At 49.1% G+C, this 25535-nt stretch overlaps 9 protein-coding genes across 9 annotated transcripts; 7 read left to right on the top strand and 2 right to left on the bottom strand.

The window, feature by feature from the left end:
- The first annotated feature begins 5016 nt into the window (after positions 1–5016).
- F5J12DRAFT_805422 (CRM1 C terminal-domain-containing protein) lies at positions 5017–9521 on the top strand. The gene is made up of 17 exons (XM_051744543.1): positions 5017–5226; positions 5280–5363; positions 5430–5531; positions 5584–5656; positions 5713–5819; positions 5875–6225; positions 6275–6829; positions 6879–7116; positions 7168–7377; positions 7429–7580; positions 7633–7737; positions 7790–8003; positions 8055–8284; positions 8338–8485; positions 8532–8633; positions 8684–8987; positions 9045–9521. The coding sequence occupies exons 1-17, from the start codon at positions 5221–5223 to the stop codon at positions 9292–9294; spliced, it is 3231 nt and encodes a 1076-aa protein (XP_051603481.1). The 5' UTR covers positions 5017–5220; the 3' UTR covers positions 9295–9521.
- Positions 9522–10335, top strand: F5J12DRAFT_805416 (PUA-like domain-containing protein). Its single transcript, XM_051744542.1, has 4 exons — positions 9522–9588; positions 9637–9789; positions 9848–9945; positions 10005–10335. Exons 1-4 carry the CDS (start codon positions 9578–9580, stop codon positions 10295–10297), a joined length of 555 nt encoding a protein of 184 aa, XP_051603480.1. The 5' UTR covers positions 9522–9577; the 3' UTR covers positions 10298–10335.
- Positions 10336–10474: 139 nt separating this feature from the next.
- F5J12DRAFT_715074 (uncharacterized protein) lies at positions 10475–11526 on the top strand (the record flags this gene model as incomplete). The annotated part of the gene is made up of 6 exons (XM_051740927.1): positions 10475–10634; positions 10702–10841; positions 10917–11012; positions 11074–11225; positions 11282–11331; positions 11393–11526. 6 exons carry the CDS (start codon positions 10475–10477, stop codon positions 11524–11526), a joined length of 732 nt encoding a protein of 243 aa, XP_051603479.1.
- Positions 11527–11679: 153 nt separating this feature from the next.
- On the bottom strand, positions 11680–15750 carry F5J12DRAFT_714901 (uncharacterized protein; the record flags this gene model as incomplete). Its single annotated transcript, XM_051740913.1, has 11 exons — positions 11680–11961; positions 12016–12073; positions 12141–12478; positions 12531–13273; positions 13344–14104; positions 14157–14604; positions 14653–14674; positions 14728–15022; positions 15079–15193; positions 15256–15334; positions 15394–15750. 11 exons carry the CDS (start codon positions 15748–15750, stop codon positions 11680–11682), a joined length of 3498 nt encoding a protein of 1165 aa, XP_051603478.1.
- Positions 15751–16061: 311 nt separating this feature from the next.
- Positions 16062–18243, top strand: F5J12DRAFT_805382 (chaperonin Cpn60/TCP-1 family). The gene is made up of 8 exons (XM_051744541.1): positions 16062–16175; positions 16230–16315; positions 16368–16705; positions 16769–16950; positions 17000–17126; positions 17172–17664; positions 17724–18048; positions 18106–18243. The coding sequence occupies exons 1-8, from the start codon at positions 16097–16099 to the stop codon at positions 18138–18140; spliced, it is 1665 nt and encodes a 554-aa protein (XP_051603477.1). The 5' UTR covers positions 16062–16096; the 3' UTR covers positions 18141–18243.
- A 4-nt stretch (positions 18244–18247) lies between these two features.
- Positions 18248–21462, top strand: F5J12DRAFT_805377 (uncharacterized protein). The gene is made up of 9 exons (XM_051744539.1): positions 18248–18751; positions 18811–18984; positions 19040–19259; positions 19321–19744; positions 19810–20190; positions 20268–20626; positions 20704–20821; positions 20900–21028; positions 21100–21462. Exons 1-9 carry the CDS (start codon positions 18361–18363, stop codon positions 21322–21324), a joined length of 2421 nt encoding a protein of 806 aa, XP_051603476.1. The 5' UTR covers positions 18248–18360; the 3' UTR covers positions 21325–21462.
- A 306-nt stretch (positions 21463–21768) lies between these two features.
- F5J12DRAFT_379479 (uncharacterized protein) lies at positions 21769–23064 on the top strand. Its single transcript, XM_051739124.1, has one exon. The coding sequence runs from the start codon at positions 21870–21872 to the stop codon at positions 22758–22760; it is 891 nt and encodes a 296-aa protein (XP_051603475.1). The 5' UTR covers positions 21769–21869; the 3' UTR covers positions 22761–23064.
- Positions 22917–24394, bottom strand: F5J12DRAFT_379438 (kinase-like domain-containing protein). The gene is made up of 5 exons (XM_051739123.1): positions 23967–24394; positions 23771–23915; positions 23573–23706; positions 23271–23519; positions 22917–23214 (listed from the first exon to the last, which is right to left on the bottom strand). The coding sequence occupies exons 1-5, from the start codon at positions 24243–24245 to the stop codon at positions 23074–23076; spliced, it is 948 nt and encodes a 315-aa protein (XP_051603474.1). The 5' UTR covers positions 24246–24394; the 3' UTR covers positions 22917–23073.
- F5J12DRAFT_805366 (uncharacterized protein) lies at positions 24386–25490 on the top strand. Its single transcript, XM_051744538.1, has 5 exons — positions 24386–24817; positions 24871–24927; positions 24993–25157; positions 25217–25273; positions 25331–25490. Exons 1-5 carry the CDS (start codon positions 24721–24723, stop codon positions 25432–25434), a joined length of 480 nt encoding a protein of 159 aa, XP_051603473.1. The 5' UTR covers positions 24386–24720; the 3' UTR covers positions 25435–25490.
- Positions 25491–25535: the final 45 nt, after the last annotated feature.

Raw genomic sequence — 25535 nt, 5'->3', positions numbered from 1 at the left:
ATGGAAAGGAGGCCTATGAGACTGAAAAAGCCTGGATTTCCCAGGAGAAGATCACCATCACTGAGGTGAAACAACACAAAAAACTCCAACAAGCAGTAGTGAAGCAAGCAGGGAAGGCATGGCAGGCTGGAGCAAAAAAAGTGAGTATTCTATCTCTAAACATCTGTTGTTTCAGACTTGCACTCTGCTAGGCATCAAAAAAGTGAAAGGCAAGCTCTCAAGACATCCAAGACCTACCTGAAGGTCAATTGCATGGGCCACCTCCCCCACCAGGTGATTGCATCCACCAGATACCCAATGATCCACAGATGCCTGAGGACGAGTGACTCCATCTCCACCCCAAGGAACCAGCAAACTTCCTTAAGTTGTCCATGGCTATTCATATCCTCATCAAGCATACCATCACCAACCATGACATCAACACTGCTGATAACTTACTGTGAGAGTACAACATAGAATTGATTAAGGTTTGTCACCACTACATAGCACTGACTCCAAGCCTGACATACCTCTACAGCTTTATGGATCCACTGTCATGAAACTGAATCACCACTATGTGACACATGTTGGTGATTGCACCTGCAACTTTGGTCCCCTTCACAACTTCTGGACATTCCTTTTTGAATGCCTCAACAAGATCTTGAAATCCTTTAAAGCCAACAACCATGCAAACAGTGAACTGGAAACCACATTTTTTAAGGAGTTTCACAGAACTTGTGAGACTTCCAGAGTTGTAAGTCCAATTGCTTAAGCACTCGCTATCCTACTGACTATATAATCAGATATATACAATGCATACCAACCCAGTGAAGTTGCTCCAATTGGAGGCTGCCCAAATCATGCAGAAGGTTACGCACAAAGAGTGTGGCACCATTGCTAGGCTTGTGGCCCTCTCTCAGGGACTTGACAAAATCAGCATGGATGGTATGGTGATGTTCACTTGTATATATGATCAATTGACTGCTATGACTGTGTGTCGCACAGTAGGGATGGCTTACACACTAAGTCCTCACCATCATGAGAATAGTTTCTCATTCAAAACCTATTGTTTACTCACTCACACTCTGAACACCCACTTTCCACATTCCCCTGTGCACTGTCAACACAAACAACCAACCTCACATGACAGCATTCCTCTCAACCACAAAGGACTATTCTATGACTATGTTATAATCAAAGGCAAGTGAATTCATGCTTCAAAAGCAATTGGGACACACTCGTCATCACTCATTCATGTCATGATACCAGGTCAACTACCCATGCACATATACAGTGAAATTCTCGAGATTTTCCAGGTTGATCAACACCTGCTCAAAGGTAAACATAGCCTGTGGTTGGCCCAGATGCGATGGTTCAAGCCATATGAGGGGGATCGAGTGATGATCTGGGATGAATTGTAAGTTCTTTTCTATGACCCATTATTACCCCACTGACTGTCTTAAGTTCTACTCTAGGTGTTCGCTTATGGGAACTTGGAGAGTATCAAGTGCAAGAATTGCCACTCTCATCACTCATTGACTTAGACTGGATCAAGAATTTGGTGGCCATGACAATTGTAATACTTGGAGAGAACCAGCAAAAGGTCTGGGCAATGGTAGACCTTGCAAAGGTGTGCCAGGTCACAAATTTACTAACACCAGACTTGCCATTGAACAACTACATAGTGACAGGGCTTTTAACTCATTACATGTATGCACTTCATGGATTAGACACATCAGCAGTAAAGTAGTGGTATTGACACATCAATGGAGCCTCTTGGATTCATTTAGACCATTACCCTGGCAAGTGAACAATGTGGTGAAGGTTTTCAGGTCTCAACCATCTTGTCTTCTGATTCTGATGACATGCACATCCCCACTTCAAGCCATTCCTTCAGCTCTTTGAGGTAGGTGGCATCTGCATTGAAAATTTCCCCTTGCCTAAGCATCGAATAGAATCCTTTCAGCCAGTCAACACCCTCAACCACCTCCATGTCTGGATTCTTAGCTCACCATGTTTCATCTACCATTGACTTGAAGATCATAGCTTTGGGCTGTGATGGATTATGATTTAAATGTTTTGGGGAAACATCAAAGACACATTTATGGAACTTCTTGGTCATCTTGCAATGCTTGCACTGCAGTTTGTCATCTGTATTTCTCATGCTGCTACTAGAGGGCTTGCTGACATCTTGCTGTTGTTTCAAGGCATGGAAACTTAGCCAGTGAAGGAACATGATGTACTATTGAACCAAGGCCCTCAGTGAGTGATGGTTTTGTAGCACACAAGTTGGCAACTTACATCAATAGATTGCCAAGCATGACCTATGACTTTGTTTGCAGATTTCCCAACCTCTGCAAGCTTTCTTCTTTCCAAAGTATCCTCACTGATGTCACTGTCATTACAGGTGAGAATGTCAGACCTGAGGTCTGTCTCAATAAGGGCCACTGCACCCTTGTGGCCAGAATCTTGTTTGTATTGCAATGCTGCCTTGTGTTGAACTGCAGCGACCTAAGAGCTTGTGAAGGGCATTAGCTAACCAGGTGAGTCTTGCAGCTTACTGTGGAACGTTGGGCATGCTGCCAACCATATTCCAGCTGTTGTCTGGCCTTGTGCATGCCCTGCTCTGTTTGGAGCATGCTAGCTCTTTTATGGATGCTCCAGAAATAGGTTTTAGTGCACTCAGTTATTATCAGGAGTTGAACAACTTGTCTGGGATATTCTTGACTTGGGTCAGCTCCCTCTGGCTCTGTTACCCTGCTGGTGAGTACCCACAAACATTGTTGAATGACAGTACTGCTACCTTTTCATTGTTATAGACATGCTCAGCAACCTCTTCAATGAATTTAGCATTTAGCTTGTTGCCCTGCCCAAGCCAATTGGGGTGCCAGATCTCAACCCCTTCAGTGGTAAGTTCCAAGGGTTCTCCATTATCAAGAGGTTTGACAGCAGCTAGCACTGCCACATGAACTTTCTTGCTATGGCTACAGTCAATTCCACATAATTGGCAGAACAGCAGCTGGATAATAGACTTGTAATGGGAATTAAGAATGTCTGGTGAGTGCATCCAACAAGTAGCATGGCATACTGACATACCTTTACAGCCATATGATCATTGGAACTTGTCCTTGATGAGGCTTGCTTCAGGGCCACTTCACCTCTCTCTTGAAGTTCTGCAAAGCTCTGTTCAAGAGCATCAAGGTGAGAAGTCACCATTTTGTTGTCTTCTCTCAGTCTGGTAAGTTCTTCTTTGAGATTCATCTTCCCTTCAGTAAGGTTTCTGATATCAACCATTATCTGTGCAACTGTCACTTGCAAGCTGTGCATTGGCTCACAATCATAACTGTGCAGGTCTGGCACAAAGGACCCACTTCTAGAATGATTTGGCATGTACATATGGGAATGGCCTTGCACAAGAACCTCACCATGTCCATGGCTATTCGACTGGCTATGAACAGACCTACTGGAATAGACTGGCATAGTACATTTGTGTCCATTTACATCCCCCTGGTAAGGCTTATAGCTGATTGGTTGGTTGGGCTGACTCCCTCCTAGATAGGGATAGGGCAGGGCTTCAGTGTGGATCAACAGGACTGGTCATCTCCACATCATGGAACTGATGCTGGAAGGAAAATGAGGGTGTGAATAGCTACAGAGGTAAGGCAAGGTGTGTGGCTATTCAGACAGGAAATCTGTACTGACTGGTGGTCAGTCATTCTGTTGAGCAGGAGTACTAGTTGCAAACAGATCCAGCATGTGCCTGCTCATATTCACTGATGGTCTGTCACTTTGACTAGGAGGTGTGAATGGATCATCTGGATGGCCAGGGGGGACATTAGAGTGCCCCAGCACATGCCCACTTGGACATGCCTGAGAGTACATCTGTCTATGGCATGGAAGATGTGTTCATATGTGCTGGATTCAGATGAGGGGGCTGGGGAGCAGTGAGCAAGGGTGGCACCCAGGGGGGGTGACCATTTTTGAAGCACACCATGTAGTAGGCACTCTGGATATAATCTGATCTTATTATTCTGAATAGTGCAAGTGAAGATGGCAAGGATTGATGTGATTTATATGACACAACTTATGTACATATCCTATAATTGCAAGTGTAATCTGCTTAAAATATAGTTGATGCATGTTGGAATTGTCATGACAATAAGTTTGCAAATCTGACCAGATTACACTTCGAAACAAGAACACCTCATGATGATTCTCAGACATATTATTAGCATTTACTACTCTTAGGATATAGTATGACTATGGCCTATCACCCAACTATCACCACACCTGATTAAAATCCCATTTCTGCAGTGATTGCTGGCCCCTCAAGCTCAAGTCATACTACAAAGACTAGGTGGCCTCCACTGCCGAGCATATACTATGTACTTATCAGAAGTGGTGGAGAAACTGTATCTTGTCACATCAGGAAAATAACACTTTACTATTTTTGACTTTTTGTGACTAATGTGACTTTTTGGGAAGGAATCTACTATCATTACCCATGCCCTGCAGGCATGGCTGCACTTTTCTTGCTGATTTTGGCCTTGTTCAAACCACCTAATTCATAGCTTTCAGTAGATACCACATACATTCAAATTGATGGAGGTTCCAAAGAGATATTGTGACTTTTCTCTCAGACAGTGTGCATCACACCAATGGCTCAATATCTCTGAATTTTCAGACATTTTCTAGTCTTCTTGGCTTAGATATATCATCACTTAGTTGTCTTAATAGATTCTGTTCTCTTTTCATTCTTCAAAATGCTGTATATGGTCAAAAAAAAAAGTACAGATAGTAGGTTCCTTCCCAAAAAGTCACAAATAGTCACAATAGTCACGAAGGAGTCAAAAAAAAGTCACAAAAAGGTCAAAAATAGTAAAGTGTTAATTTCCTGATGCAGCATTATTTCAATGAAGTTGCTCAAGCTCAAATGAAAAGCATGCAGTTCTCGAGAACCGAAGCACCATCCACGCAGCTGCTGTAATTCTAGCCTATAGTTGCCTTGACTCGTTGCCAACTTGCATGTGCAAGAGTGTTGATGATTTATTAGCTGACTAGCAGCCCATGTGTCTAGGGGGTGTTGATTACATCAGCAGATTAGATGGCATAGTTGAGACCCTGTGCCCAACGTCTTCGTCGTTCTCTCCGATCTCTTGCATTTCGTGCACTGTCGTCGGCGCTGTTTTCTTCTCATCTACTCACGTCATTATCTGTTGATAGTGCCGTACTATTGCAGCTATGGAGGTATGTCGACACACTCCACTGACAATCACGACCTGTGTTCAAACCAACATCAGGGCCTACTTGACTTCTCCAGGGAATTCGATGTCTCCCTGTTAGACAAGGTTGCTCTTGCATTTTACACAGGAGGTGGCCAGGAGGTCTGTCCTCATCGTATTCTTCGATCCATCGTATATGATACTAACTCGCCGGTCATCCGCTTCCAGCAACAAATGGCACAGCAAGTGCTCACGCAATTCGAGGAGCATCCAGACGCCTGGACGAGAGTTCCAGATATTATGGAGAGATCAACTTTCCCCCAATCGAAGGTAAACACCTATTCCTAGGACTGTGAACAGTGCGATAACCGACTCTCGACAGTACATCGGCCTCCAGATCCTAGAGAGGCTCATTACGACGCGGTGGAAGACGCTCCCCGATGGTCAGCGTCAAGGTATACCGAATTGTTAAATGGATTACGCGCGTTCGCGCTTATTCCCCCGCTTCCAGGCATCCGAAACTTTGTTGTTGGTGTAACAGTGAAAGTGGCATCAGATGAAGCAACTATGCGGAAGGAGAAGACTTATCTCAACAAGCTCAATCTAGCCCTCGTTCAGGTGATTGAAACAGATAAACTCAGCAATGTTGCGGTTCTCTCACTGTTCTTCGCAGATCCTCAAGCAGGAATGGCCCCACAACTGGCCAACATTCATCACGGAACTCGTCGAGTCCTCTAAAACTAACCTTTCTCTCTGCGAGAACAACATGGTCATCTTGCGGCTCCTTTCTGAGGAAGTGTTCGACTATTCGGCCGAGCAGCTGACACAAACGAAAATTAAGAACCTCAAAAATCAGATGTGTGGCGAGTTTAGCGAGATCTTCAAGTTGTGTTCCGAGGTCCTAGAAGAAGCACAGAAGACCAGCTTGATAAGGGCCACTCTGGAAACCCTTCTGAGGTTCTTGAACTGGATACCATTGGGTTACATCTTCGAAACCACCATAATTGATCTGCTGCTTAACCGTGTATGTGTTTGTATAGTTTCAACGTTCTCACCATACTGAATGGACCCAGTTCCTCGAAGCCCCTGATTTCCGCAACGTGACTTTGAAATGCTTGGCCGAGATAGCAGGTCTGAATGTTGGTCCAGAGTATGACCCCAAGTTCGTAATCTTGTTCGCCATGGTCATGACGTCCGTGAACCGCATGATCCCACCGTCGACAAACATCGCCGCTGCATACGCAACAACGTCAGATGCTGGTCAAGAACTCGTCCTCAACCTTGCGCTGTTCCTCTGTAACTTCCTCTCGAACCATTTGCGCGCCGTCGAAACAGAAGCGAACCGTGATGTCCTTCTCAACGCCCATTTGTATATGGTCAAAATATCCCAAGTCGAGGAACGAGAGATTTTCAAGATTACACTCGAATATTGGTCGAAGCTTGTCGCGGAGTTGTACGATGAGATGCAATCACTTCCTATTGGTGACAGCGGTCTTCTTATGGGCTTGACCCTCGGGAACGGTAGTGGAAACATGCTCAACGGCATGAATCTGCGGAAAAATATCTACAGTGACGTCTTGAGCAACTTGCGTCTCGTCGTCATCGAAAGGATGGTCAAGCCAGAGGAGGCGTGTATCTCAATGTTTACTTTGGGAATTCTTGCTTATCGAACAACAGGTACTCATTGTTGAGAATGACGAAGGGGAGATCGTGCGAGAGTTCATGAAAGAGTCGGACACGATCGTCTTGTATAAACAAATGCGAGAGCTCCTCGTCTATCTCACTCACCTGGACGTCGTCGACACGGAGAATATCCTGACCGAAAAGCTCGCCAAACAAGTCGATGGCTCAGAATGGAGCTGGCAAAACTTGAACACCCTTTGTTGGGCCATTGGTAGTATCTCTGGAGCGATGAGTAAGTTGTGAATTTCAATGTCCCGGTGGATACTCAGCCAAGTATTTTTAGACGAAGAGACAGAGAAACGCTTCCTTGTGACCGTCATCAAAGACTTGCTTGGCCTTTGCGAGATCAAGCGAGGGAAAGACAACAAAGCAGTAGTTGCCTCGGACATCATGTACATCGTCGGACAATATCCACGGTTCCTCAAGGCCCATTGGAAATTCCTAAAGACTGTCGTCAATAAGCTCTTCGAATTCATGCACGAAACCCACGAAGGTGAAGTTAGGTTTGATTTACGAATTGCGGACCGCTAAAAACCTTCCGCAGGAGTGCAAGACATGGCATGTGATACGTTCATCAAGATCGCACAAAAGTGCCGTAGACACTTCGTGATGCAGCAATCCGGGGAACAAGAGCCGTTTATCGACGAAATATTGCGGCTATTGCACAGAATCACTGTCGACCTTTCACCACAACAAGTGCGTTGACGCGGAGTCAGGCGTACCTTAATTCTGATCGAATTTGACGCAGGTGCACACGTTTTATGAAGCTGTCGGACACATGATTTCTGCTCAGCCTAACAAGCCGCAGCAGGAAAAGTTGATCACGAAGTTGATGGAACTTCCAAACAGTGCTGCAAGTAGCCATCCATCATAACTCTATATCTTTTCTGACTTGAGCTTTGAAGTGGGATTCTCTCATGGCTCAAGCTGCGCAGAACATAGATGTATTGAGCAACTTGGACAACATGAAAATTTTGTCAAACGTCCTCAAGACCAATGTTTCGGCATGCACATCTATTGGCAGTTTCTACCTACCTCAAATTGGCCGCATATTCCTTGACATGCTGGGCTTGTATAAAGCTGTGAGCGGCATCATCAGTGAAACGGTTGCGCGAGAAGGTTGGTTGTCGCTTTCCTCGCTTCGAAAAGTGAACAGAACTAGTTGAACAGGAACAATTGCGACGAAGACGCCAAAAATTCGGCAGCTGCGCACAGTCAAGAAGGAAATCCTGAAGTTGATGGAGACCTACATTAAGAAGGCAGAAGATTTGGAGGCCGTCAATACGAACTTCATGCCACCACTACTGGACGCTATCCTTGGTGACTACAACCGCAATGTACCTACCGCCCGTGATGCAGAAGTCCTCAATGTGATGGCAACCATTACTGCTCGTCTCGGTGTACGTTATGTTTTGAAGTCGTGCTGCTCATATTTCTCAGGGTTCCCTTGCAGCCTCTGCTTACCCCCCAAGTACCTGCCATTCTCGACGCCGTCTTTGAACCTACCCTCAATATGATCAACCAAGATTTTGCTGAATTCCCGGAACATCGTGTTGGCTTCTTCAAGTTGCTGAGGGCTATCAACCTCAACTGCTTCCCAGGTATATTTGCAGTACTTATTGTCACGTCTTGCTGACTCCGCCTTAGCGCTTCTCACAATACCACCCACGCAGTTTAAACTATTCATGGACAGCATTATCTGGGCTATCAAGCATACCATGCGGGATATTTCGGATACTGGGTTGAATTGTGCGTCTTCCTTATATCTGTCCAGCTATTTACTCTTGATACCGCGGCAGTGTGTTTGGAGGTCGTCAATAATTTTGCCGGTGCGGAACCGGCTGTGAGCAGCGCCTTCTTCCAGCAATACTTCCTCAGCATCCTACAAGACATATTCTTCGTTTTGACTGATGCAGACCACAAGAGCGGCTTCAAACTCCAAAGCTTAGTGCTTGCACGACTATTCCAACTCGTAGAGACGAATCAAATCTTGTCACCGTTGTTTGACCCCGCGCAAATCTCTGAGCCTGGCGTCACAAATTCCATCTTCCTCAAACAGTATTGCGCCAACCTACTGAAGACCGCTTTCCCTCATATGCACAAGTGAGCACACCGACTCTTCTAATATCTGGATGCGGTTGACTGATTACCTTTGTCCAGCACCCAAATACAAATCTTCGTCACGGGGCTTGGGGAGTTCCACAGTGACATCAACAGGTTCAAGCTTGCACTGCGTGACTTCCTTATCCAACTCAAAGAATTTTCATCGGGCGATAATGCAGAACTCTACCTCGAGGAACGGGAGGACGAGGCCCAAAGGAAAGCCGAGGCAGAAAGGGAGTTCGCGATGCGCATTCCCGGTATGCTGAAGCCGTCGCAGTTGGAGGACAAGGACGAGGACATCTCATAGGGAGTTATCGCAGCAACTATATTTTTCTCTTTGTTTATCGAGTCCTATGCCGGGCTTGCATTCCACATATCTCTTTTTTTTTCCGAGTGTGAACCGATCATCATGCTACAGTCACTTTTTTTCAGCAACTCACTCTGCTATCGACCTTGTCTTTGCCCATAGCCTGACATATAATGTATTAGTATAGGTTGAGAAGCACATATACAGTAATACAGATCGATGGTGGGACGTTTGTACTGTGACCATACATTAGGTCGTAAAATAAGTTCTTGATACGACCACCATGTTCAACAAGTGATCAGTCTCAAATCTCTTTCCTGTATAGCGCTCATGACTCCCCAGGTTTTCACCGTCTACTGACGTGACGGGCCAAACACCTCCCAAATCTTCTGTACAGCGATCCATCAGAGCAGCCATACTCTCGCAATGCAAGATAGGAGCCGAAACACTCGAGCAGATATGGCCGAAGAAGGAGTCGTTGATCCACGTTAAATGGTGCGATTCCACCTCCTCGTTGAATCTTTTCTTTACGACAGCCTTTGCGACAAGATAGCAGAAACCATATCTCGATATACACTATCCATGGCGAACCACTGTTTTTCCAACAATCAGACGGGCCGATCTACCCTACCCTACGACTACTTCACAAGTGTAAGTAAAAAATTCAAAGCGCCTCCGTATACTGGGTCACCGACTCTATTTACCTATAGATCCGTTTATACTGCCCAGGGTAGGCATTGATCGGGGGGCGATACGTTTCCTTCTATCCGGTGCCAATATGATGTGCCCTGGTTTAACATCTGCTGGAGGTTATCTTCCACCGCCGGAGAATGCTCTGCCTGCAGGGACGCCTGTGGCTGTCTTCGCTGAGGGAAAGGAACATGCGGTCGCTGTTGGAATCACGAAGCTGGGAACCGAAGAAATGCGGAAGGTCAATAAGGACATTGGGGTGGAGATCGTAACACATTTGGGTGATGAGTTATGGAATCAGCAGACGTTGTAGGGACCTGTACTACTCCACATTTCATCAAACCAGTAGGCTTGTAAACCAAAGACTCGATGGAAGACAATCGACTTCGCATCTGCAAGCATGTACCGGCATAAATCTTCACCAGTTTGCTATTAAAGGTCTCCGAAACTTCTTGGCTTCTGCCATTACGCTGCAAGTCATCTCCTTACTATGCAGAGCGATAAATTTGCATACGAGCCGTTTATTCGCGTCAATCCGCGGAAGAAGCGGAGGGGAAAGGCTAACAAGGAGACCCTGTCCCCCTTGGATCTCTTGAGACGGACAAAGGAGGATCTTTCTACTGATGGGACTTGGGTATCGGATTGCGAGGGTAAGCCTGTCAGACCCTTCACATCAAAACACGGATAACATTTCATTCCGCTCCATTATTGCGGCAGAGCGATTAAGGTTTGCATTTTGTGATATGTGCATCAAGCCCCGCAAGGTCCTCTGTCTCGGCCTTGGCAGCCCAGCTGGGTCGCGGGACGCCCGAGCGCAGCTCGCTCTGTTGAGCCGACTGTGCTCCTTCGCAGATATAGTGCGTAGACGAACAGTTCCCACCCGACTGGGGCCACAGGTTCACGGAGCCGTTCTGCGGGCTGAACCATTTTAGGGCCTGATGAACGTTTCCCTATACGATCCAGTATTCACGGGTGCAGATGTGGAGCTTTTCCGGGTCCTCGGAATGCAGTGTTTTAACGACAGGAAGGTGAATGCGTCCCTTTTTTTCATAGGAGCCACCGCCGCTGACTTTTGGCATTTTGTTGAAGGACGTGCAGCATTCACTAGACTGTCCAACGATACTTTATATGCCACATTGTGACTTGGTGCTATACGAAATGGTCCTCCGCACTAACTGGTCACGCGAGCGCTTGTGTAGCATGGTGCTGGTCGCCAATAATTTCTATGATTATTTTGAGCAGTGCGCCTTTCCTGCCATTTCATGGCATGTCATCTGACCAAACTTATTCGGTACAGTAATGCCATCTCCAAGCTTGAAGTGGAGTCCCCGTGTTTAGCGCGCTTAGGTGCGTTGTTGTAGAAGGACTTCAGATTCCATGTCCTCATGAGGCTGCGACCAAACCACAGCACCTATCGTCGAATCTTGTCCACTTCCCGTATCAGAATCATTCCCCACGGCATTCAACAACCTTTCAGTGCAGTACGTGAAGAGATCGACATTGCCAGGTGACAACGCTTTCTGGGAATTACCCCCCTTGTAGTGCGAAGGCCAACACCCGCCGTTGGATTGAATGAAATACCGTCGTTGAATACCGCAGGTGCTGTATAATGTATAGGTCTATCTATCTACCTAGTATGCGCAAGTAGCTGTGGACTGCTGGATGAATCAAAGGAACAGGATCGACGTTTCTTCTCTACTGGTCAACAGAAGTACTGGTATCGCAGTATACTGACTGGCGCCTGCGCAAGCGGTAATGCATGACCAGCTCCGAAGAATGTCTCCAAAAGTAGTGCCGCACAGCACCCAATGTCATGTTCAGTGGAAGCACCGAGTCGTTACATAAGATCTCGTAGACTTCCTCAGCCCTAGCTCGATGCTGCCTGTTAGGAGCCATTAGTTCTAGATGCGAGAAGGACATTGCTGGCGACCCGGGCGACCCGGGCGGCCCCGAAAGCTTCTCCAATTTTTCTTGCACCTAGGTGGACAGTGAGTAAACCGACAAGAAAAACAATGGACTTCTAACACATACGTGGTGGGTCAACTTCCTCACTCTGAGAAATCTGCTCGCAGTCAGCTTCGAATGTGCGCTATCCCAGTCATTTGTTGGTAGGTCCTCAGTACATAGGGCCGTTAGAGGTCAGACCAAACACGTACGTGTTCAAAAGTTCTGGTAATTGTACACCCCCGGGCTCCGGATTAGGCCAGGGCAGGAGGACGAAGCTGAGCTTGATGTTAGGTGGTGGCGGCGCCCGATTCATCAGGAGGTATTCCAGCAACCAGAGAGGCAATGCCTCCTCTAGTGCATACGTATCGGACATGTTTGAGACACTCGCCCTATAAATGGTCCTCCACCCAGGATAATATTCGTCACATATCATAACAGTTATACTTGGGGGTAAAGCGAGTGTCGGCACTTCACTAGATGACGGGGGTGAGATGGCGTTTGAGAGGAGGATTTGTGCAGGTGTCCTGGTCATCTTCGTCTCGTGCTCCTACGGGGAAGCGTTACCAACGGGTACTCACTGACACAACTACTGATATTACCTCAGGAAGGGTCGAGACGTCCTTCAGACTCCCAGCGCCCCCCGCTACCGGGGAACCTGGGGTGGCCTCAGCAACCGACCTTCGGCCAGGCGCCTTACCAAAGTTTTTGAACAGGCCCATGAAACCTCCCGTACTCGGAGTGCCAGGAGTGGCCGATGTTGGACTGTCGGCGCCCACTTTCGTAGGACTGCTTGGGTCGTTGCTACCAGGTAATTCACCCCCAGCTACTGCAACATTCGCAGCGGATGGTTGCTGGGAGCGGAAAGTGAAGTAATCACTGTCGTGAGAAGCAGTGTACGGTGGTGGTGCGTCGAGACCGTGAGTTCGAATGGGCATCGGAGTTCGATCGTTGGATGAAGCATGTGTTCGAGTGATGGGCACCTGGGATTGACCAGTATTAGAGGTGGACAAAGGAATCATGGGTGGTAATAGTGGTAAAACCTTCGTGGCTGCTGGTACGGAAGGAAGAATGGCTGGCGTGGCGTGTGGCGATGTAAAGACTACAGTGCTGATAGCTGTGCGAGTGGATGACCGACTTGAGACCTCTGAAGTGGAGCGCCTCCCGGTAGAACTCGATGCATCATGGTGAATGTCCATATGCGTGGGCGCCAGATCACGATGCAGATTGGTATGAGTGATCAGGTTTGAGTCAGAAACGCTGCCCTCCCGCCTCCTTCGAATTCGCTGCTCTTCTCGAATGAACCCAAGGAACAAGTTGCGCAGTACCCACTTCCCTATATTAACTACAAGACATAAAACACACGTACTCTGTTAGCATCGGCAGCGGAGAGTCCGAGGGGAAACTCAGCTCACTCCTTTGTTCGTCACCAAGATGTTTGGGTTCAAAACCCGCTTCATCAGCATAAATTTCAGCATCGAAACACCTCTCGTTGAGGTGAACTGTAAGTACGCCAGCTTTAGTGTCCACAGATGACCAAGATGAGATGACAGCTTCTCCCTCAATTCGTTCTCGGACAACTTCGAGCGCTTCTCTGGGGCTTATATCCTTCTCTCCAAATGCGCTTTCGCTCCCTTTCGAACGTGCACTGCCCTTCGCACTTCCACACCGACTGGCAGCTCGAACGTCTTCCTTGGTGTACTTCCCACAACAGATACCGCGCACAATATCCCACACTGCAACTTCACCTTTCGTATCCACTGTCAGAGCGTGCATGCGATCATTGAGCAAGATCGCTCTCACGAGGCCGTGTGAACCTGGGATGACGGAGTCAGGAGCCGCATTGTATGGTTCAGCGTCGGGAGCTAGCTCGGGTATCTCGTGGAGTGGGCGATTGTCATGCGACAGATCATGATCCGTGTTTGATATCGAAGCCAAACTCTTCATGCTTCGTAGCGTGCTCGACGGCGGTACGACTGCGGAGGATTGCTGCAACGCTGTTCCGAACACGGATGGTCCCCCCGGAACAGACACAATGGAAGCAGCGGAGTAAAGAGTGGCTACCTCCGCATCACGAGCTTTCGTTACAAACGACGAAGGAGTGTAGGGCCCATTCGGTGAGGTAAGTTGAACCAAAGCTCCCCATGGGACCCCCGGGTACGACGACACTTTATCTCTGTGGCCTTTGGTGCCAAGTGAGTGGCAATCTGTTTACTGAAAGAAGGAACCTACCGTGATGGCGTGATGGCGAAGATGGTAACCAGGCCGAATCGGTTCCGAGCGAAACACGCTTCCTTCGTTTAGTGGTAGCTGAGGGATCGGGCGCTAGGTTTCCACTGCCTTCTACGGAGTGCTCATGAACACGATTGGGAAGCTTCCACCGGCTTACGGTAGAACTTCCACATGCGGTCCAGAGTAACCCGTCGTCGGCAGCGACAATTTTGTTAACACCGTCGCCAGTCTCGCCACAAGGGTCTCGCGAAAGGACAATGCATGCACCATCGGTGACATCTCCGCAGTCCTCCACATCTACCTTGCAAACGATGCCTGACTTATCTCCAGAGTAAAATACTTCCAATGATGGGTGTGAAGAGTGTAGGGCCCAAACAGAGTCTGTGTGATACGTAAAAGTGTACAAGCAGCGCTGAGAAGCAAGTGACCAAAGCTTGATGGAAGCTTCCGGAGGTTGAGTAGAGAGCGAGTAGAAGTCACCAGGGGACCTACCATCTGCAGAGCCTGTGAGGAGCTGAATTAATGTTGTTAGAGGTAACGTCCTGGAGAGAGATCTGGCGGTCATACATATCTCGCATCTTCGGATATTAATATTGCACGAATATTCTCCGTATGTCCAACGAGTTTCCCTACGCGCTTCCCTGAACGGGAATCCCACATCCGGACGACGCGTTCGGGAGAACCGCTGGCAACGATGTGGCCATAAGGGTCTACCGCCAGAGAGTACACAGATGCCTTGGACACAGCTGGGTCAGGCGGATTCAACGTCAGGAGGGGTTCCGGTGCGGATGATGTACGGGTGAGGTCCCAAAGTTTGATGGTCCGGTCAAACGATCCCGATGCAACCCAATTCCGTTCACGACTATGACAGGGGGAGGAGAATTCAGGAATCGACAAAAAGACTCTCGTTCGGGTCACCTTAACGCGAGACAACGGACATAGTCCGCGTGAAAGCCGATAGTTGAAGGTTCTGTGAACGTGTCCGCGTGGGGGCTCCATGATTTCACGGTCCCGTCGGACGATGCGGAAATGACTACGGCAGGGCAAGTCAGAGTGGGGAAACAGGTAATAATTATACACGTGAGGGGACGAGACCTAGTTGGTTGTAATTACACAGAAGGATGTCGTTGATCCAATCTGTGTGCAATTGGACGCACTGTCGGAACTGAGGCCGCTGTGATCATTGGGTTTGATTGGGAGTGGAAGAGGGCTGACAGGAATTAGCGTGCATACCGAGGGAAATTCGTGTGCGTCCATATCAAGTTCCCATTGATGCTCGTACGGCATTTCTCCGCCCTTGTTGCGCCTGTCCTTCCACCTCCTTGCTCCGCTCTCCTTTACATCCCCCAATACGTCACCATCACGGCGTTCTTCTTCTTCTTCTTCCGCATCGTCGTCCCAAGTTTCATCTACCATGCTAGTCAACCGTTCCCACCTGTTAGGATGCCCATGGGGCTGAGCGTGCCTCTTTCTGTATGGGAGACCCAAGTCCCAGGAGATGACCTGACCGTCTCGACTGCCTGTGTATAGTATGCCTTCTGGTGCGGCTCGCTGTTCCAGCTGAGTGGTTGAGTCGAGTGCGAGGGCCATGACGCCGAGCCTGTGTCTTGGATGAGGGTCGTGGACTGACTGGTCGTCGGGACATTCTGGGGGGAGCTGTGAAGGGATGATGAGAGGCTGTGGCGAGCCATGTCGAGAAACGCCGATGGGAGGTAGTTTCAGGCGTGGCACTGGGTCTGCTGAGGGTGATATGACATAGGATATCCGACGTCTTGGGGGTGACATATTAGTGGGACTCTAATGCGTATCAGATATTGTGTGTACCCGCAGTGGGATGCCCGACGGCGTACCCGACATTTCCCGATAAGGAAATCCATTATGTCAGCCATGCTGATCTTTCCTCTCGACACTACTAAACGGCAAGCACTGAAACGACATGTTCCAACGCGATCCAAGGGCTGGCGCATTCCTGGGCGGGGACAGAGTTTCTGGCCAGGACATCCGAGATCAGAATGGCGAGAAAACATAATCTTGGTTCCGTCCAAGTCGGTCTGATCTTTAATCAATAGTGACTGCTGCACTGTCCATTGCAAACATCGTCAAGAGCTCGCTGGGCCCCTTGGGTCTAGACAAGATGCTCGTTGACAACATCGGGGTATACAACTCCACTCCACTCTATGCACAGATCGATGCTCACTACCCATTAGGAAGTCACCATCTCGAACGACGGTGCCACGATCCTCTCCCTGCTGTCAGTCGAACACCCTGCAGGGAAGGTCTTCATCGATCTCGCACAAAAACAGGACAAGGAAGTCGGCGATGGCACAACATCCGTAGTCATTATTGCTGCAGAACTGCTCAGACGCGCCAATGAACTCGTCAAGGCAAAGATTCACCCCACAACTATCATTACTGGCTATCGGCTCGCTTGCAAGGAAGCTGTCCGGTTCATGCAAGACAATTTGAGTGTCAAGGTCGACGCACTAGGACGTGACGCGTTGACCAATGCTGCAAAAACAAGCATGTCAAGCAAGATCCTCGCAAAGTACGTGTCACCAGTACTCCTCTTGCCCAGAGCCTGTCGATAATCTGTTTTTTTTTTCCTTAGCGACGACGATTTATTTGCACCCATGGCTGTCGACGCCATGCTTTCCGTCAGGTCCATCAACCCGCGCGGTGACATCAAGTACCCAGTCAAGGCCGTGAACGTGTTGAAAGCCCACGGAAAGAGTGCAAGGGAGTCTTTGTTTGTCCAAGGATACGCACTTAACTGTACAGTTGCAAGTCAAGGTGCATATATGCCCATATGATGCGTCTTCCAACTGACATATCATCCAAGCCATGAAAAAACGCATCTCCAACGCCAAAATTGCTTGTCTTGATATAAATCTTCAAAAAACTCGCATGCAACTTGGCATTCAGATACTCGTAGATGACCCGGAGCAACTAGAGGAAATCAGGAAGAGGTATGATCTTTCTCGTAAACTACAGCTCTTCCTAAATCTATGCAGGGAAGCAGAGATTACCTTAGAACGCATCCGCAAAATACTGGCAGCGGGAGCGAATGTCGTGCTGACCACCAAGGGTATTGACGATCTATGCCTAAAGGAATTTGTGGAGGCAGGCGCAATGGCAGTACGTCGTTGCCGCAAGGAGGACTTGCGTCGCATCGCCAAGGCCACGGGAGGCACCCTGGTTTCAAGCCTAGCCAACCTGGAGGGAGAGGAGACGTATGAATCTAGCTACCTTGGCACGGCCGACGAGGTCGTCCAAGAACGCATCTCAGATGACGAACTGATCCTCATCAAAGGCACCAAGGTCGTCAATTCGGCATCCATCATTTTGCGTGGTGCAAATGACTACATGCTTGATGAGATGGAGAGAGCTCTACACGACTCTCTGTCAATCATCAAGCGAACACTGGAGAGTGGCTCTGTCGTTCCTGGCGGTGGTGCTGTCGAATCTGCGCTCAGCGTATATTTAGAAAACTTTGCGACTACTCTGGTATGTTCGCTTCAGAATGCACGTTTCGAGTATAAATCTAAGTGCGGTGTTTATATTAGGGCTCAAGGGAGCAGCTGGCGATTGCCGAGTTTGCCACTGCTTTGTTGACGATCCCAAAGCAACTCGCAGTGAATGCTGCCAAGGACTCGACAGAACTCGTCGCAAAACTCCGTTCATATCACAATGCGGCACAAAACGCCCCGGCCGGCGATCCGAAGAAGGCACTCCTGCGCTATGGACTTGACCTCTTGAATGGAGACGTCCGAGACAACGTTGCTGCTGGAGTACTCGAGCCGACACTGAGCAAAGTAAAGAGCTTAAAATCAGCATACGAGGCGGCCATCTCGCTGTTACGGATCGATGATGCAATTCAATGTGCACCAGGTACGTACGTCTTTGTTGGAATATGCGGCGAACTGATTAGCACCCCATTCCTTTCAGAACCCAAACCAGAGCCAGATGCACACGGTCACTAATTCTCTTTATCTACATCTACGCGTAACTTGTTAGTACATAGGAAAAACACTAAGTCACGTGATGTACAGCACGCGGTTGGTTTGCACTTCTGAGAACCCAGAGGCCGCTTGGCAAGCCCGTGTCGAGTTGAGTGAGTTTTCGTGTTCTCATACAACTTCGAGTTTCGTCAAGCCTTACTTCGACGACGGATTGATCTGTACGGTGACGGGTAGTTCTCTGATGTTGAACACTAGTCATGCAACAACTGAAGACTCGAAAGCCACCACGGACGCCTTCGTCGCGTCCTCCCCGCACATCGGGCAGCGTTTCCAATCGCTCATATGGACGTGTCTCGACTTTGAGCTCGTCCGATCCGCCCTGTTCTATGCCGAAAGATATTATGCCATGGACATGGACAGCCATGACGCACGCCACCTTTATGCTTCCGCGCTTCTCCGTTCGAAGCAGCCACATTCTGCGCTCAAGATCGTAAGCGACCCAAACGAACAAACCAATCGATGCAATGGGTGCTTGGAGATCAGAGCACAGTGCTGTTCAGCTCTAGGACGACATCGTCAGGCCCGCGAAGCTCTGGAGGCTCGTTTGCAGGACTTGAGCGACCTGCCGACATGTGGGTGATTATGAACCTTGAAGGGATATGCCTTTTTGTTCTAATGAATCGATGTGTAGCTACGACGAGCTCTCGCACTACCCGTGCTTTTTCAGAGGAAGCGGCGCTTCGATGTCGAGCTGGCACGTTCGCCATGAAGGGGAATGTGCCCGGGAAAGCTACTTCTAGCTTTTCGCAAGCGCTATCACTTGATCCGATGGTATGGGAGGCCTTTGAAGGACTTTGTTCCCTTGGTAACTACATTCATCTGTGCAGTCGTCTGATAATTTCGTAACTGGATATTGCCAGGGACTGCTCCTGAAGTCGACCAGATCTTCCCTCCTAAACCTATACCAACGAAGCGAACTGCTCCTGCAGAGCCACCGCCAATCAAGGTGCAACCAGGGCCCACTGCTGCTGGAGCTGAACTCTTCTTCCCCGACACCGGACGAAGTATTCTCCTTCGAACTCGTAAAAATGTCCCTCAGCCACTTCGAATGGAACTCCCGAATGGACCACGCGACTCTATGTAAGATTACTGTTCAGCTCTGATGTTTCGAGTCAGACGTTTATGCCGTTGTATTTGTCAGAGCTGCTAGTGATTCTTTCTTCCCCACTGACAATTCCTTCCTCCAACCCCCTGTGCGTCATAGTCGTGCAGAGAATGTTCCAGCAGGACCATCACACCCGCCTGTCCGGCCGCTTTCCTCGACAGATGAAACCGGTCCGGTACAGAAACGTTTGCGCCCCACAACTCGACAGCGAAGTATCGAAGCGACGAAAACCAAGTCATCGAAAGCCTTTGTAGACGAAACTCTGAAAAAGGCACGCGCCCGCCCGGCCTTGACATTTGCTAACATCTTCTCATCACCCAGTCGCCGTTCTCAGCCCATTCAGAACTCCAAGACGATTATTGGGACCGGAAAGAATGAGCGAACCGTCGGGAACATAGTCCTCGGTCCGCGGCGAAGCACGCGGTTGTTGAGCGGCACATCTAATAAAGCGTCTGGAAAAGTTGGTGTTTCCTGCGTGGGACTGTTGTTGACCCTGCGCGTATGCTCAAATCTTGTGTTCCGTAGCATCCACCAGTCCGAGAACGTCGCCGTCAGCTAACGACTTCAAGATCTCGTTCGGTCGAGACTGACCTCGACGATGATGCTATTATCGCCGCTGCCGAGGTTGCATCCTCCAACTCACCAGCTTCCGAGGCTTCCCCTGGGCCGAATAACTGGACCCTTGTAGATGAACAGGCAGCTCAAGAGACCTATGAAGTAGAATTGGCTGCCTACTACATCTACGATTTGGTGCGGCGTTTCGCCAAAGCCACGCGAGCTTTGTCGGTATATGATTGTTATACTTGTCTTACGGAGATTGGTCAGATGCCTGCTGTGCACCAGCAGTCATCGTGGGTACTGGCTATGGCAGGGCGAGCTTACTATGAGAGATTGGAGTATGCGTCTGTACGTAAACCACCTTCATGGTGTTTTATGTTCCGCGCGGCCATGAGACTGACTAAATACTGCTTGCGGCTTTTTAGGCTGAACGTGCGTTCAGGGCTGCTAGGGATCTCGAGCCTTATCGACTGGATGATATGGAAGTGTATTCAACTCTATTGTGGCACCTACAACGCAACGTGCACCTTTCATATCTGGCGCAGGAATTAATGAACATCGACGCGTGTTCGCCGCAGGCTTGGATTGCGACTGGAAACCTATTTTCCTTGCAGAAGGAACGTTCCCAGGCTTTGACATGTTTTCGTCGGGCGGCTGAGTTGGATCCCTGTTGTGCTTATGCATACACCTTGAGTGGGCATGAGTCTCTAGACGAAGATCTCGACAAAGCCATTTCATTTTTTCAAAGAGCTCTGCGTGCGGATCCTCGACATTACAATGCTTGGTACGTTAGTCCGGCAATGTATTTGACGCGCGGGCGCCATTGTGGCAGACTCGGCTGATTGGGTTTATGATAACCAGGTATGGCCTGGGCACATGCTATTTGCGCATGAGCAAAATCCGACTTGCTGAGTATCACTATCGTAAAGCGCTGGATATACATCCTCGAAACGCGGTGCTCCTCGGATGTGTTGGCATGGTGCGTGGCAGCAATCTCCCGTCGGGGAGATAAATGTCTTCTCTTGTTAACCGAGTGACTGAGCGTGACTCGTTACAGACGGTGGAGCGACGTGAAGATAAGGCTGCGGCACATTCTCTATTTGATCAGGCAGTACGGCTGGCGCCGGACAACGCCCTGGTTCGGTATAGAAGAGCGAAAATCCTTATCTCGATGAAGCGGTACAAGGTGCGGATACGCCCCAAGCGGTTATGGAAGATGACGTGTTCTTATATACACTCTTATCATGGGATTCGCAGGAGGCAGCTGAAGATTTGCACAAGCTGCGGGATTCGTCACCCGAAGAGTCGAATGTCGTGTTCCAGCTCGCAAAGGTGTACCGACTTATGGGTGATGAGGTCAGGGCAGCACAATGGCTCGCCATTGCACGTGACATGTCGCCCAAAAGCGTCAACAAATTGAAAAAGCTAATCGAGACGGTCAAGGGGGAGACAGGGGGAGACGACCAGATGGACGAGGGATGAGAAGCAGCTGCCATCGGAGAGACATGTGGTGCCATCATACGTACATACATATTTGTGCAGGAGGGTCATTGGAATGCCAGGATTACGATTACGTCGGTGGTGGATGTTTGGCATTGTTTGCCCCACGGCGAAGTGGCGAGTCACGTCGTTGGCCGGTAATAATAATTTCAAAAAGGACTATATACGCCCGGACGGCACCCTCCCGTTCCCCCCACACTTTGTTCCTCTTCCACCACCATGTCCACATAACATCGTCGACGCCGACCCTGACAGTGACAGCCGTCTCCCCCCGTCCCCCGCTCCGTCCCCTTGCCACACGGCAGCGTACTCCCGCCCTGAAGCATGGTCGACAAACTCGCCCGTCAATCCAACAACGGCACCATCCTCTTCGAACCCTTCATCGTATACCGCATACACCGGTGAAAAACACTCCCACACACCCGTATGTGTCTCCATGTTCCTCATAGGCCATCCATGTTGATATACCGTTGTCACGCGCCAGACGCCACACGTCCTTAGTCCTTCACAAAACTCTCCCCTTGTACATGTCTGCAGAAGCGTTCAGCTTGTTTACAATGGCCCGCAACAAGCTCCAGGCGGCCATTGGTGGAAAGGACACCTGCAATCTCCACCGCTGGGTACTCTTGAAAAATTCTGTCTTCCGCTTCCAACCATGTCCACCGCCACCTGCAGTGCCTAGCTCGACCAGTCCAAACGCTCTACCCGCTGAACATGACGAGGGTAAGGACGCGGACGAGAGTGAGGCAGAGGAAAACTATTCGTTCATGTTCCCAGATGCTAGTAACTTGGTTATTCGTGGCGCAACTGACATGCATTCCTCTGAAGCTGAATGGCTCGACTCTCTCCTAGAGTCCTTAGGCGACGAGGGAGACGATGAGTTTGGGTCAGACAGCGACACTCCCGGTGTCCCCGTCGAAGACGACGACGATTCACCGCTCAGTCCCCTTACCTCCCCTATGTCATCCTCTGACGACTTGCTGAACCAAAATGCTTACTATTCTCCTGCTATCGAGAACCCTTACCCTGTGCCATATCCACCGTTTCATCCCCCACTCGTTCGTCCTTGTCAACTTGGTCCCATCATTGAGTCTCCTGCTATTTCACCACCTTCTGCCTATGATGCCCTCCCTTACTATGATATCGACGAGTTAGATGATTTCCCGGAGGCTATAGAGGACGTTTCTGATGACGAGTCTGACGCGCCGTCCACGCCGTCGTTGTACCGCTCTTCGGAATTGTGCTTTGCACATCCAACTGACGTGCAGCTTCAAGGGGAACGTCGGCGGGCGAGCTCCCTTCCCCACGTGTATATTCGCACCACGGACTACTACTTCGACCGCTTTGAGCTTGACCCACTCCCATTTCCCGACGAAGACAACTTCTCATCGTATAATCCTGTCTATCAAGAGTGCTAGTTCTCTATGTCAATACTTTAATCTACCTTGTGCTGCCTGGCTCCATGCGGTTCGTTCTCGTGTGTATATTACATCCCCTCTGTTTTCCTTTGTGAAGTTTTCCAGGTAAATTAGCGGTTACATGTTCTTTCGACCATGTTGTGTTATCAGCCGATCTGAAATATAAACCAGGACTGGCAGCCTCGATTAACCTTAGTGATATTAGCTAAGTGGGTCTCAATCCTACATCGGTCGGCTTCGTAAGTTGCCTTATGAACTGGTGTGGTGGATCAAGTAATAACGCAATTATTGATAGTAAGTTCAAGAGGCCCTTCTACTGAGAAGGTCTTCCATTGATCCAGAGCAGTCGCCTGAACGCTCGAAGCACCGCTAAGGCACAAGGTCGTTTGTCAGGACACTCATTGAGCATACTTCTTGCGATGTGGAAAAGCTCTGGAATGCCGAACCCAGTTGCCTAGCATACAAAACAATGTTACCGCGGCAGACCAACAGCCAAGGGACAACACTCACTTCGCACGATCTGAGAATCAGCATGGCTAAAGCCCATATATCTACCATGTAGGGATCGCTCGCTTCTCCACGCTCAAGTTCGGGGGGAATTTCCGTCCCCCGAAGTGAGAAGACTTGAGGGCCATCGATGTCAAGCCTTCGGCTTAACTCATAGTCTATGCAAGCGTAATGACCGCGGTAGTCGGTAACGAAGTTGTATATGGAGATGTCGAAATGTACGATGCAATACCTATGCAAAAAGACGACGTGCTAGCACATGTCAGCTGAACGATATTCGCGGAAATACATCCATTCGCATTCACCTCAATGCATTGGTGGATAGCTGATAGGAATTCGTGCAGTGTGATTGGCAGATGGGATAGCAGGCATGAGGACCACTCTTCCATAACAACAAAGCAAATTCCGTCCGAGGGAACGTCGAGAAAATCAAGTATCGCTGCATAGATGGAGTTCCCCGTAGCCGCGACCATTAGGAGAAAGAGAGGAAACATGTCGCCTACGTATGCAATGATTCATGGGATCTCCGCGCAACGCTGGCGAGGATATGTATCGCGCAATATCCAGCTCTCTGCTGAGTGGATGGACGGCTTTGACTACCAGCTTCTTCCCATCTTTGTAGCGGGTGCCTCTGAAAAGATTGTCGGGCTGAGAGATCTCAGTATCAACTTCTACATACCACAGTGAGTGCCCACTTACCAAACCAGGATCTCCGCACAATGCGTCATCATCTTGCAATGCGCATGCGCGACGATATGCGGGGCTCATGCCACGCCTGTCATTATGGAGATAATAATCCTTGACATCTCGCGCGGTCTCGAGGTGATATCCATTACACTCGAAGATGCTCCGATATTTTGACCAGTCAGGCTTGAGGCGAGTGTTGGTTTGTTCTTCATCAAGAGACAACGTGGATGAAGAGGGAGATGATGGCGGGGAGCGGGGGGACCCGGAGTGCTCCTCGCGTGAGGGGAACATGGGAAGAGTCAACAAGATGCTACTGGAGGGTACAGAACGCCATAATATAGGCCCTACCCCTCAGGAAGTAGGAACAAGGGAAGTCGTTGCTGAAATGGGGAACGGGGAGAAACAGCCCATACCGGATATTACATTGGGATGAGACGAGCGAGTCCAAACCAGCATAGTTGCGGCACTGCAGCTTACCATAGGGGGCAAACAGCAGACACGGTTGTAAAGCTCGGGACGATAAAAACGACCGTTCGGAGGCTTTACTTCCCAGGCATGGGAGCGGGCAACACATATTCGTGCCCAGCTAGTGTCATTCTTCGGTAAGGGAAACCTTTTCTCTCGAGATCCAGGTGACGGATATGTACATGTGAGGTTGGTAGCTATACTACGCGGTGAATGGATGAGATGGTGTTTGCTATAAGTGGTGGCAGTGTTTCGGAAGATACGCGCAATACAATATTGAAACTCTGTGATCAAGATTACGATGGAGGAGGAGACAAGGGGCAAGAAATCAATATTCATAGGAGGGCTCGCCGAGGACGTGGACGAAGCTGTCATCTACGAGCATTTTTCACCCTTTGGTGCGTGCGTTCTTCCCGGTCCATCTCTATATAACATGTTCAACTTCAAACAGGAGACATCGTGGAAGTTCAGCTTCCCTCTGCTGCAACAAATCCAGCTCAAGAGGCGGGTAGGTCTATGCTACGACATTCGTCTGCGCACCATAAAACGCGTGATCATGTCGCTCTTTTGCAGATGTAAAACACCGTGGCTTCGCCTTTGTCACTTACGCTTCCGCCGCTGATGCTCAGGATGCAATCGACAATATGGACCTCAATGAACTACACGGAAAAGTTTTGAAGGTCAACCTCGCCAAGTCAGTGAAAGCCGCTATTCAGCCCGCACAAGGGAACAGAGCCAGTCCGTTTATGCCTCCCAGACGTGCTTACACATGTATACTGATTTTATGCCGCTGATAGTATGGGAGTCGGAAGAGTGGCTACGACAGCATGCCAAGCCGCTGGCACAAAGTGGAGGTCAGATTCAATACCTTGATATACTAGTCTTGCAAGTGTTCATGCTCATACCGTTAGGCGTTCAAGGCCGCAATGCACAAAGAGAGGCCAGAGCGAACGGCGAAGCCAGCCAGGAGGAGGAACCTGCCAATACCGAAGACGAAGGACCCATGGAAGAGTAGTCTTATCATCTGAGGGTGCCTGCAGCTGAAGTTATACACAAATTCGAGGACAAGTCACAAGCCAGAAAACGCATGAACTCGCATAATTACATGTACGACAC

The sequence above is a fragment of the Pisolithus orientalis genome (genome assembly GCF_024613125.1).
Source record: "Pisolithus orientalis strain OTSU chromosome Unknown F5J12scaffold_4, whole genome shotgun sequence".
Lineage (NCBI taxonomy): Eukaryota > Fungi > Basidiomycota > Agaricomycetes > Boletales > Pisolithaceae > Pisolithus > Pisolithus orientalis.
Note: the sequence above shows the minus strand (reverse complement) of the source record. Positions and strands in the feature narration are given on the sequence as shown.